At 35.9% G+C, this 12,816-nt stretch overlaps 2 protein-coding genes across 6 annotated transcripts; one reads left to right on the plus strand and one right to left on the minus strand.

Moving 5' to 3' along the window:
• The first annotated feature begins 672 nt into the window (after nucleotides 1–672).
• LOC132183583 (uncharacterized) lies at nucleotides 673–5,923 on the plus strand. Of its 5 annotated transcripts, XM_059596912.1 has the most exons (5): nucleotides 673–846; nucleotides 1,066–1,119; nucleotides 3,644–3,766; nucleotides 4,923–5,098; nucleotides 5,598–5,686. In XM_059596912.1, exons 1-4 carry the CDS (start codon nucleotides 766–768, stop codon nucleotides 4,974–4,976), a joined length of 312 nt encoding a protein of 103 aa, XP_059452895.1. In that variant the 5' UTR covers nucleotides 673–765; the 3' UTR covers nucleotides 4,977–5,098; nucleotides 5,598–5,686. The 5 variants fall into 5 exon arrangements, with proteins under 5 accessions (XP_059452895.1, XP_059452896.1, XP_059452893.1 ...); XM_059596913.1 differs by lacking the exon at nucleotides 4,923–5,098 and having other exon boundaries at nucleotides 674–846; nucleotides 5,583–5,672; XM_059596910.1 differs by lacking the exon at nucleotides 4,923–5,098 and having other exon boundaries at nucleotides 678–846; nucleotides 5,616–5,923.
• A 293-nt stretch (nucleotides 5,924–6,216) lies between these two features.
• LOC132184808 (uncharacterized) lies at nucleotides 6,217–12,614 on the minus strand. Its single transcript, XM_059598577.1, has 10 exons — nucleotides 12,213–12,614; nucleotides 11,506–11,740; nucleotides 11,244–11,330; nucleotides 10,969–11,138; nucleotides 10,162–10,301; nucleotides 9,115–9,292; nucleotides 8,402–9,011; nucleotides 7,782–7,894; nucleotides 7,342–7,585; nucleotides 6,217–6,670 (listed from the first exon to the last, which is right to left on the minus strand). Exons 1-10 carry the CDS (start codon nucleotides 12,395–12,397, stop codon nucleotides 6,443–6,445), a joined length of 2,190 nt encoding a protein of 729 aa, XP_059454560.1. The 5' UTR covers nucleotides 12,398–12,614; the 3' UTR covers nucleotides 6,217–6,442.
• Nucleotides 12,615–12,816: the final 202 nt, after the last annotated feature.

Here is a 12,816-nt window from a genome sequence, read left to right on the forward strand (position 1 = left end):
CAAATTTTTATTAGTTTATCTCTCTCCCTCTCACTTTCTTTCAGATTTTTATCTTTCATCTTTTCACTTCTCTATTTTTCTTTGACAAATAACACATATTTTTTAGAAAAATATGACTGTTTGAAAAAAGCGATCGTTGAATTATATGACCAATTAGAAAAAATGATCGTTGAAAAAAATTAAATATTTAGAAAGTAAATAAATAAAGAATAAATATTAAAAAAATAGATAATTAAATGTATGGTGCATTTTAAAAATCATTAACTAAAATATATAAACTAGAATTTGATTAGCTACGTAAAATGTTTTATGTTGTTTTCCAACAAAATCATTTTTAAATATTTTATAGAAAATAGCTTTCGGTCTTTGTCTCTTATGAAAAATAAGGGATAGTAAAAAATGGTAGACAACTTTCAGCAACCTCCGGCAATGGTTGGAGAGTTTAAGAATGAGAAATTTCAACTAAAAAAATAGTTTACGATTTAAAAAAAAAAAAATTACAATAAAGAAAATTTATTGGTCAACTGGACATATTTTTTTGTTTTGACTTCGATTTTTAGTTTTACCAAATATTAAAAAAAAAAAATTAATAATAATAATAATAATAAAGAGGCTTCAAAAACTATTTTACGTCGAGAAAAAAGAAAAGAAAAGGCATCCATTAAGATATCGGTGTTTTAATGTCGCCGACTCAACTCCATACTATATAAATGGCAGATTCCCCAGGTAAACACCCGAAGACAAGAAGGAACAAAAGAGAGAGCCATGGCCATGGGAGAGGAATCCTCTTCTTCTTATTCTTCAAATAATGCTTCTGCCATAGACTCATCCAACATTGGTTTTCAGGTTCGTCTCTCAGTCCTTTCTCTTCGTTTTCCTTTTTGTCCTTTTAGGGCTCATATTATTAGTTTTTTTTTTTAGGATGAATTCATATTATAAGTTCCTCTTACTTATCAAAAAAAAAAAAAAGTTCCTCTTTCTGTCTATATCTGTTCGATTTGAATTTGAATTATGTAGAATATTGTTCTTGTTCTAGGGCAATGAATATTGTTGGGATTTTTGCAGCTACTGAAGAAGCACGGTTGGAAAGAAGGTACCGGTCTTGGTGCTTCCGAGCAGGTTCGTTTATTCTTCCTCTCTTTTTTATTGCCAATTTCTAAATCTTGTTATTGTCGAAGGGCAGTGAATATTGTTAACAGGTCTTTTGAGAGTAATCTGGTCCAACCAAAACGTGGGTTGTGTTTAGGGTTTTATGCAAGAGATTTTGGGTTTTGAGGCTAAGAAATAAAATTTGATTGCAGATTCGAAAAGGGTCGATTAGTTACAGAAATTTAAAGAGAAAGCTAAATAGATCTTAGGCTTTATACCTTGATTCGTTGGCATCACACCTAGATTCTTCTTGGAATCGTACCTTGAATTAGGTTTGCTTCACACGATCCTCAAAAAAGATTCACAACTTTTGTAGTCTTCCCTAAACAATATACAATTGGCAAGCAATGCTGCTAACCTTAGAGGGCTTGGATTGAATAGATGACCTGACAAGCATTACAATTGCTTCTGAAATTAAGAAATTCGTCCTTGGCAGGTCAAGAGTCAAGCAGAAAATAATTAAACAAGTACACGTCTGCTGTCTAAGTAATAGATGAATCAAAGGGTCGGAGATTCAAGTCCTAGGTAATCTTATTTGTGTTTCTTGGTAAAAGAGTGGGTTGATGTCTGTGTTGTTCTCTGCATGCCTTGAGAGTAGGAGTCGGAACTCCAGAGCTGTTCTTTAGTCTGTTTAAGGGTGCGTCTCAAAGGGCTGTTCATGAGAGTGTAATAGGATAGTTGCGGATAGTGTTTATTGCTTAGAAGCTGGTCTGTATTTTTGGACAGCAAGTTATTATATCAAGAATTGGAACCCCTTTTTAGTGTCCTCTCAATATGTGGATACATTAATTTCTTTTATCACCAGTGTTGAGTTCATTGGGTTTTCTGAAAAAACATGGAATCACTATCTCTTGGGTAGCAGCAATACATCTTGACTGGTAAACCCAATGTAAAGAACCACATTAGCTCACAAATCAAACCCCAATAATGGATGACCCATATACCGTTATCTTGGCCCAAGACCAGAAAATCTCATTTCACAATATAGCTCTTACACCAAAACTAAATAAAACTAAAACAGGGGATTTTTGATACAAGGAATCATAAAAATAATACTAACATTGATTAGACTAAGATTTCGTATGTTCCAACTAGGCCCACATCGTACTAGGACTGTTTTGTTTTGGATAGTTTTGATCTTTAAGCTTTCTTTTCTGCGAGCTTCTCATTCCCGTGTCACTAAATTTGATACAGTATTCATTAAATCTTATTCAGTTCAGTGGGCTGGTCCATATAGTACTCATGGGTTGTCCCTTCTTTCAATTGTATGATTTTTATTTTTTTTATTTTTTAAAGATATAATTGTTTATCCTAAGAGCTGGATCAAACTGGCAAGATTAAAGTTGCTTCAACTTTCTTATAAGCTTTGTTTGTTTAGCTGTTGAAATTTTGGAATCAATTAAGGTTGGGTGGCATCCAAAGGCCTAAAATGAACTAACTCTACCCAAGTTCCATGTATAGTTTTAGAGCATCTCCAGCAATAAGAGGTATTCTACCTAGTCAAAAAGCACAATTCTCTATTTTAACTACTCATTTTTTAATACCAACTCCAACAGATTCTTTATTTCATTCTTTCTTTTATTAAATATTATTTTTTAATCTTTTTTTTTTGGATCCGTGACCGCTTTTGCATCATATTGTAAATTGCAATAGAATTGATTCACGCAGCATGCGTGTGTGTTATTTTTATTTATTTTTATTTTTCCATTTTTAGTTTGTCAATTATATGCATGCTATTCAATTTTTTTGGAGAGTTTTTAGTGATTCAAAAGACTTAAATTTGTATCATAAATTCATTAACAGAGAAGACAGAAGAGAGAGAAACGTTGAGGGAGGGAGAGAAGAGAGAAGAGAAAGAAACGTTGAGGAAGAGAGAGAAAATAATGTGGAAATAATATTATATTCAACAATCTAGTGTGCATATTGCTATTCACTGTAGCAGTTAAGGTATAATAGCTAATATGAAGCTATTCTATTGGAGCAAAACAAAGGACAAAAATAGCTAAATGTAGCTAATATCTCCCTTTTAGTTACATTGCTGGAGATGCTCTTACCAATGAGTTGCAATTCATATGGCATTTTCTACTCCCACAAAAATGGGGTGAACGGTGAGGTTTTGGGTTTCAGACCTAATGAATGCATGTGCAACTTACCAAGAATAGAAAAGGCAAAAGTTTCGCATATAGTTTCCCAATGCCAATCAAGAAATACTTGATAGACTACTGGGAGTGGCTTATAATCAATTTGTTTGCTATTGGTGTTAAAAGGTGATAGAACATTGATGATTAGGTCATGAGGAAAGGTCTTATACATTGTTATTATGTTTTTGTGACACCTTAATTGCTTGGTTTGGAAACGTTTGAGGTATCCTATAACTCGTGGGTGCTAAGAAATTAAAAGTATGACTTTGCTTATAGATTAGCTACAACTTTTTTCATTGTTAATCTTATTTGGAACATTGATCTTCTTTTATTTAGATTATTATGTAAAACAGGGTAGGTTGGAGCCTGTTCAATCATTTTTAAAGAACAATAAACGTGGACTGGGAGCAGATAAAGTAAAAAAGACAGCCAAGAAGCCTTATGATACTGCTGCGTCTAATGAGAAAAATGTCCTGGTGAGTTGGCTATATTCTATAGTTCCATTCTTTCTTTCTTCAATTTTCTTCTTATTATTCTTCTTTTTTGTTTATGGAACAAGCAAACCTTGTAGAACACTATATAAATATAATTGAAAAATGAACTCAATATGAAGAGTTGGAAAAGAAGTTCTAAGAATGGAGGGAAGGTTTTAGTTGAAGGTGTTTTTACCATGGATTTGTCAAACCATGGAAAAGTACACACATATGCTTTGACGAGATGAAAAACAAACTTTAGATGAGGGGATAGTGTAGAACGTCTTGTGTCGGTGGTTAAAATTTTTAGATGCCATGTTACAAATTGAATGTTTGAGAAGGAACTCTGTATTTGAGATCCTATCTTTCCCCATATCCTCCATGGAGCCATCAAAGAGCTGGCTGCTCTCCTTCCTAAAGGTTCTCATTGTCCATGTATATGCAAGTTCTAAAAACAATTTGTCCCATATATCTGTCAACTTGATGCCACTAACAAATTTTGTGTGTGAGGAGGGTCCATTCTATGAAAGTTGGTTGATTATGAGATTCCTATCTAGATTCCTGCAAGATAGTCTATCCCCAGTAGGAAATAATGTGCTCCAAATTTGTTTTGAAGGTAAACCAGCTAGCTGTTTGTGGAGTCAAATTTAGTTTTACACCCTTTGCTTTAAGTTTTTGTCACTTTTCTCCCTTCTCCTTTGTTTAGTGTCTGCACAGTTTCATGGATTTGCTGTTTCGAACAACTAGGTGGCCTTAAGTTCAAATTTAAGACCTATTTTTTATGAGGCATTTTTCTCCCTTGAGTGGGATTCGATCGCTTCGCTCGATGGGTTTCAGGGGACACCCCCGAACCCTATTCCCCCTTCACTAAGCTATAACTCATGACCCTCCCTGAGGCTCATTTCGCTATAGCTTAGCTCGTCCCCCTGGGGGAATAGATTGTTTCGTTATGCTTGTGCCCCCAATTCGCAGGGGTTACATCGCTTCGCTTCACATAACACCAAAGATATCACTTCACTATGCTCGTGGCCCATCTAGAGATGAGTCACATTTCAGATGGTGGTAAAGTGAGACCACATAAAGAGCTATTCCTCATTTAGTCAGATTATTCAGTAAGATATAGGTTGACCCTTTCCTTTTTGTTTGAATCTTCATATAGAAAGCTGGGAATGAGCAGGTTGAAGAGAGTTCTAACAGGCCTTGGGAGGACTGAACCCAAGTATGTGGCAAAATACGGGGATGACTTGTGACTAGGGGTGAAAGGCCAACCAAAATCGGATGTAGCTGGTTTTCCACAAAATCTATTTCAGTAGTGTATGATGTCGATGGCCCAAGGTAGAGCACTCAATGGGCGAAAGACGCAGTCCATCTTTTCCCAATTCAATTAGTTAAAAAAAAAAACTTAAGGTGGCCCTTCCAAATAACATTAGAAATAGCATAAGCACTTTGAATAAGAACTTGCCTGGAGCATGTTAAAATTGAAGCCAAAATATATATCAGAACAAAAAATAACGTTTTGGAGTTTTAGAAAAGTTCAAAAGGAAAGTATAAATACAATCTGACTTCACATAGTATAACTTATTTATGGTGTTGGCACAGCTCCTATTGCTGTTGGATCCTGTTCTGCCACACTCTGTCGGATGGTTATGAGTTAATGGTTTACAATTTCAAAGAGAAATGTTTGGTTACAACTTGTGCCTAAATTGCAATGTAACTTATCATTTGCAAATTATTCAGCTTCCAACTTCATACACGGTTATTCTGACTGCATCATCTATGTTTTTCTCAATTCTTCTGCTCTTTACCTTTGGCCACAAAGCACTCACTAATGTAGGATGATTTGCCTTCGAAGAAATGCAAGACACTCTCAAAAAGGATAAGGAAGATGCAGGAGCAAGAAAAAAGGTTGGAAGAGAAGGAATTCGAGCGGGTGTTTTATAGGGAGTTCTGGCCAGATAATGTTTGACCGAGGAATTACGCCATTTAGAGTTTGTACAGGAATTTGTTTTCTTAGTCTTTCTGTAGTAGTATAGTAGTTCATTCCGAAGGAGATGTACTGCAAAGAATTCTATTAGTTGCCAATTAATGTTTGCTTGAATTCCTGATATCAAGTTGGTTGTACGATTTTAACATCAAAATACCAGTAATTACTATTTCCTATATTTATTGTTCTGGAATAAATCTCAGAATTATGAAATATCATCGTAGCATAGATTTCAAAGGAGTAATGTTATATACCACACTTCTATCTTACTATATTGATGTAATGCCTCATAAAGTAAAGGTCACTAGTTCGAATTTTCTTTTTTCATTTCTCACCCTTTGTGTGAATATGTCAAAAAAAAAAAAAAAATTAAAAAAAGTCTTTTAACAATGACTAATCTAAAGGTTTAAGGGTGGCGTGGTATATAACATTAATCTACCTCATATATATTTTAATAAACAGAGTCTCAGGATCAAAACCCCATTAAGCTCTTCATCCACGGTTTCTTTGTTTGTTGATTCACACAAGTTCCAAACACATGAAAAGAATCCAGTTAATTCGTTTAAATTCCAAACAAATGAAGTGAAGTGAGAGAGTTTCCTGTTGACATATACAAATTGATATCCTACATGAGTACATCGTAGCAACGACTGAGAAGTGGAAGTGGTCTCCACTTTGCCATTTACAAGCAATTATCATTTCTTTTTCTTCTTGTCATCAACTTTAATGAGCCGGACGGGAGCTGCTGGTATTCTTACCCACCATTCTTTAACCCGCCTTACCCACCTGTTACTGCTTTCTTTCCTATATGGCATTTCCCTTGTGAAAGCCTCTAGAAATACAAGTAGAACAGTGTATCTTATTGGAACAAATGCAAACGCTGCAGCCATGAAAACCAGCACTAGGGCAACCTTGTCTGTGGCCTGAAAACAGACAAGATAAGATATTTTCAAACAATACTAAAAAATAAGCAACTATACTCTGAACTATAGGAGGAAAATGTAGAAAGGGAACACATGACATTAATGCTTTCCAACTGACTTGGTTTTCAGTCTACACATGTTATTCTAAGTGTGTTGAAATTTCCTGGATGAATATTTTGGTGCAATATTAAAATCATGTTTCATATAGGTTACGTTTAATAGTCAGTCTGTATCCAACGAAACCTACCTCATTACGTGCACAGCAAGCTTATGACTTACGAAAGCACTTTTAAAGAGGGAATTTCTACTGTCAAAATGCATGCGTGTCATACAACATATGTTAGAATATTACCAGTGTCTCCAATCACACTTATACCAAGAGAACTCAGATAAAACTATCACTCATGCACATACCCAATATGTAAATATGTATGTGTATAAGTGAAGGCAGAAAAGCAGAATGAAGAGATTATGGAAATCAAGAATATAGATACTAATTTTCTTCTCTTCACTTTAAGGAAAAGAAAAAGAGAAAGGCTACACTGGGTGCAAACTTTCCTCTTATCCGCAGGAAACTCTGTTGCCAGAAAAGAGTAATATTGTGCAATTCACAACATCCAATATTTACTGTTTTTTTAACATAGGAAATAGAGCATGGCTAGGATATGTACCTGTGGAAGTACACCAAATAAGAGAGCTCTCATCTTCAGGAGAATAATATTACTAGCTTGAATTAGTGCTTCAACTTGAGTTATGGCTTCTTGCAATGTCAGAAGCTGCTCCACAGTATTTCTATTGGGAGGAGATGTTACTTTGAAGGTTTCTAATGGCTTCCCTTTGTTAAAATGCCTGCGCCAGAGCATGAGAATTGCAATGAACAAAAAAATGGCCGGCAACATATACCTGATCCACCCCCTGCATGTCATATTTGACCACTTTGTTACATTGCTTTCTTTGTATAATCTACTGCTTAAGCTTTTAAATTTGAGAAACCAGGATGCTAAAATTATCAATTTACACCAAATTGAGAGTTCACTTTGGTGCAATGGAAGTGCTGGTCAAAGAAAAATATCAGTATGGATATGCAAAGCTCCAGTCAAGGACAAGCTACCTTAAAATAGTGTAGCCGGTCAACACAAGAAAAACAGTTGATTTATGAGGGTCTTCCCATGAGGTCAAAAGTTGAAGACGGCTAGCTAATTCAATAACTGGAAACAGTAGTTCCTACAAAGAACAGAAACAATCATGTTAATGACAAAAACGTGGAATTTTCATGATCTAAGCTCTACTAATAGTCTCTAAGGTTATCAGAGAAAGTAGAACCCTAATGAGCATGTATTATGGGCACGAATTGTATTACATTCATGCAATGTTCACTACCCAAAGTGCAATGATAAACAGTGCTTCTGGGACCTATGGCACAGGACTAGACAGTTCTGATTGCCTGGTTGAGTGAAAGTGCCCAAAGACTTAACGCCTAAGAAAAATTGAATTGATCAATCAGGCTGTTTGCCTAAGAAAAGCAAGGAATAAGTTCCCCAGATTTTCTCCACTATAGAATGAAAAATAAACACAGTTTTTTAAATTATAATAGATATACCAGCTATTCTCAGGCGCTGTATGTGGAAAGGAATAAAAAACACTACAAATGGTTTTGTTTCTTAAGCATTTTTTAACAATTCTAAGCTCCTTAAGAACCAAACAGAGATAAGAGTTATAATCACAACTAACCTTCATTACTGCAACATTTGTGTCAATTCCTTCCACCTTCACTTGGTCAATAGTAGCCTGAGCAGCTTCAGCCTTCCCAGTGTCTAGTACTGATTGTTTCACTGCCATTTCCAAGGGATTTGTCTCACCAGCATAAATGTCTCCAACTATTACCGCTTCTCCATTTAGATTAGCCTCTTTTTGTGATATAAAACCAAGTTGACTGAGTGTTAGAAGTGAAACTGGGGACAATGCTGGCTGCTGTTTTGTTGGGGACTGCTTTTTCGCATATGCAACCCCAGCATCATGTTGGGCAGCACCAACATTCAGAAGTCCCAAGCGATATGACAAAGTTTCCAGAATTGTATCTCCCCTTGGTAGACTTTCAGCCAGGTTGAAAGCAAGTAAGCTTTTGTAATGGGATGAGAAGAATTGGAAACCTTCTCTAACTGCATGGTATCGGAATATGCCTAGAGTGGCCTTCGCTAGTACTTCTGATTTCTGAATCTCTTTAAGGTTGTGTTTCCTAATAAACCTGTGTGCACGCAGGATCTCAAGACATATATCAACCCAATAGTTACGGCGAGAATTACCTTTAAACTCAGGAAACTCCAAATAAACAGGCTCTGCTCTGTAAAAGAAACAACAAATAAAAAAGAGAAAAACTGAAGTTCAGAGTAAGCTAATGATTTACATATATAAACAAGTTGCGCATCATGTCTATGATAACATACACGGATGTTGACTTATACATCAGAGCTTTATCAAAAAGACGGGCTCCCAATGGTCCAGTCATTTCGGGTTTTATGACCTGTTTCATTTCTGTTGCTAGATCGTATCTAACAGCTTTATCATATATACCAACTCCCAATGACTCAAAGTACAAAGCATAATTGGTCAGTGTCAATCGCCCTGCACAAACAGAAATCCAATGAACAACAATGTCCAGGGATGAAAACTATTTATTGAAAAACATTATCAGTCTTTCCGCTAAGTTCATGACCTGTAAAGTCTGTGACTACATTGGGGCAGGCACAAAGTTGTAGCCAATATATACGGGCATTAAATTTTACATAGATAAATATATAAACATTTCAGATAATTGATAAACCTGGGATATAGCCCACAAGGACATCTCTGCCACATCATATTGTGATATCTTCTGCCTTTCTTAAGAGTTTTTGTTGTATTAATCATTTACCTTGACTATGGCCACTTTTCTTGTTTTTTAACCCAAATATCTACTTACCCAAAAGAGAGAGAGAGAGAGAGAAGAGGCTATTCCCTGTTGGGCCAAGAAAAGCCAACTAAGGGGCTAAGCCACAACAAAACGTGTGACTATAATGATGGTGAGGCTCCTATTTAAGAAGACTCATGTTCTGCCCTAGCTGAGGAGGGCCTATGCCCCATAAAGACAGATGAGATTCGGATATGTCACTCCAATAGTGGTCAATGCATTGAATATGTCTCACATCCTATTAGCAACCACAGGCATGTGTCTTGGCCACACATATCCCCTTGCCTATTAATGCACCAACGACACAAACAAGTGGTCTCCTCCACACTTACACATTCAAAGCAAATGGTGCATTTCTCCTTTCTCCTTTCCTCTTCTCCTCCATCATGTACATTATCTCTTGATCCCTCTGACAAGATGCCTCTTGGCACTCACAAGGACACTGAATTATGGATGCAGGATCCTATTTAAATCTATGGCTTATGGTTCTAAATCTACAATGGACAGTAAGGTTGATTCCACTTGCAGGAATACAATGACTCACCAGGCCATGCAGAGATTCCAATGTGCTGCAGAACTGGCTGGGTGGGAACTGTACCATCAACATCAATGACAATCTCTCCCTCAGAAAGCTGAAGATTTCCAACTGCAGGTGCCACTGCATTTTTTGCAGCCTTAATGATTCTGCAAAAGAGTCATGAAATTAATATTCAAATATTACTAACAGTGCGTGAAGTAGAAATATTAAATGAAACACAAACACAGAAGAAAAATGTATATAAATAATTTCTCATGCAATAAATAGTTTGATTACATTTTAAAATGTAAGATGAAAGAATTTCTGTAGTAAAATAATGTTAAAATTACACTAGCAGATTTCTTCTTAAGAGAGATGGTCCATCATATAAAATATATCAATATATGGATGATCCTTCAAAATCCTTTATTTTTCTATCATTTGCACGTATTACACATGTTTTGACTTCTATAAAATCATGTGACGTTTATAATTTTTTATGTCATTTATACAACTTGTATCTTCTTCTTTTCTTTTCCTTTTTTTTTTTTTTTTTTCTTTTTCTTTAGACATCAAATAGTTTCCCATCTTATGATGTGGGATTGGCAGATAGCATCCGCAATATACTCAGATCATGTGGATTGGGAAGAAAGAAAATTCTACATCAATAGTGATTAATACAGCACTATTACAAAGATAAGTTTCAGGAAATAATGTGGCCAAATAATTCACCACATCCGCCATACTAAGCAAGTCAGAACAGTTTAATTAACATAGAGAGGCTTCGAATGTATTTGTCAAACAATCAATATCACTCAAGAAGCAAAATCATACTTGTCAAGGCTTCGAATGTATTTGTCATATACAAGGAAATGAAGTCGATGGCCTGAAGAACTTGTCAGTGCATCAAAAAGATTGTGGACTGTTATTATATCTGCAACAGCAGCACAAACAGGAGCTATTCGTGCAAAAGCCTCTCGACCAACTGTTTTCTTGTCATCAACCTGATGCAGAGAACAAACGTAATGTGGATACCCCATGCACATGTCATAACATTAAAATCTGCTACTAGTACAGAGAGCAACAAGGAAATTGATGATGAAAAGAACCTGAACTGCCATAGTTGTAGAACTTGAATAGAATAGAGACCACCCATCCTCATGCTCAACTTCCAGGTTACTACAGGAAGCAGTTTCCTACAGTTGAATAAAAGCTTAAGCAGGGTTGTCAAGCACCTATAAGCAGAAAACTTAGCTCTATTCTACCAAAAAAATCGTAACTAACAATTAGGAAAAGGCGCCTCTAATAATAAAAAAAAAAAATCAATGTATCTTACAAATATCAATGGATAACAACTATGAGCTGTCTCACTTTATCTAGTGTTTCGCTCTCAACACTCGGAGCTTCCCATGCTAGCATCATCTCATACGTCAACTGACGGAATTCCTTGTCACTCAAAAATCCAGGACGTCTACTCAACAGATGAAGTGCTTGATATGAGCAAAATTCCAAAAAATTCCTAGCATAAGTCAAAAGTTCCTTAACGCTCTCAGGTAGCTCTGCCTCGAAACAATGCTGCAATTCTTCAGTGGGGACTTGAAGGATCCTGCAACATCGTTAAATGCATTCAAGGACATGAAAATGGGCATGAGAATAATTAGTTATACTGGTTCTGGAGAACTTCATTAGTTAGTATAAGATGCACCTATAATGAGAAAAGAAAAATAAAACAAAATGGAATCCCTGTTTGATGAAGAGAAGCTTCTCCGGGAAAATGGAAACAACAAAAACATTAAAGGAAACACAGACACAAAATCAGTTGATTATTCACAAATCTATAATAGGGTGATTGTACGGCAATTCAAAGCATAGCCCAAGTTTCCGACTTGGATAAATCTGAACCGCTAAAACAAAATTGAGACCATAAAAATGAAAGAACCCTGATCCAAAAGCCCTGTCATGCATCGTATTGAAGAGTGATGTAATAATTAAGAAACTACTTTTCTAAGTTTAGTTTGAACAGAAAGAATATTAAACAAAACGCAGAGCACATGAGAGAGAGAGAGAGCGTGTAGTACTCGGAACAGCGAGAGACGACGGAATTGGCGAGATGAGAGAGCTGAGGAATGGGCTTATGAGAAGGGGATGAAGATGAAGACGAAGGCGACGACGGCGATGACCTTTTGCGATTGAATAGAGATTGCAGCGACTTCTGATGGTTTCTCATGAAACTCTCCAACAATCCCACCTTCACATTCTCCATCCTCTTCAATCAGGATTCACATGCGAATGCAAATGCAAATGCAATTCTTCCTTGTTTCGTTGCACATTTGATTCCACAGTCGTACCCGGTTGGTTACCTTCGGCTTCGGGACAATCCTATAATGCACAGGATCCTGATTCCTATTCCTTGCCTACTGCCTAGTCTTGTTTCTTTCCTTTTTTCTTTCCCTTTTAATCCAATACAAAGCCCAAATGCTATTTATTATTCACACCATAATAATTTTTATTTATAAACAGTGCATGTGGAGGCTTAATTTGTAAAAACTTTGTCAACCTCGATCGATTGGATATTTATTCTTCTTCTTCTTAATTAGCTTATTATGATATTTTTGCCCTATCTTGATAAATGAGAAGTTAAGGGCTTGTTTGGGAAACACATTTTTCTAGACTCAACTTAAT

This window comes from Corylus avellana, chromosome ca6, assembly GCF_901000735.1.
Source record: "Corylus avellana chromosome ca6, CavTom2PMs-1.0".
Taxonomy (NCBI): Eukaryota; Viridiplantae; Streptophyta; class Magnoliopsida; order Fagales; family Betulaceae; genus Corylus; species Corylus avellana.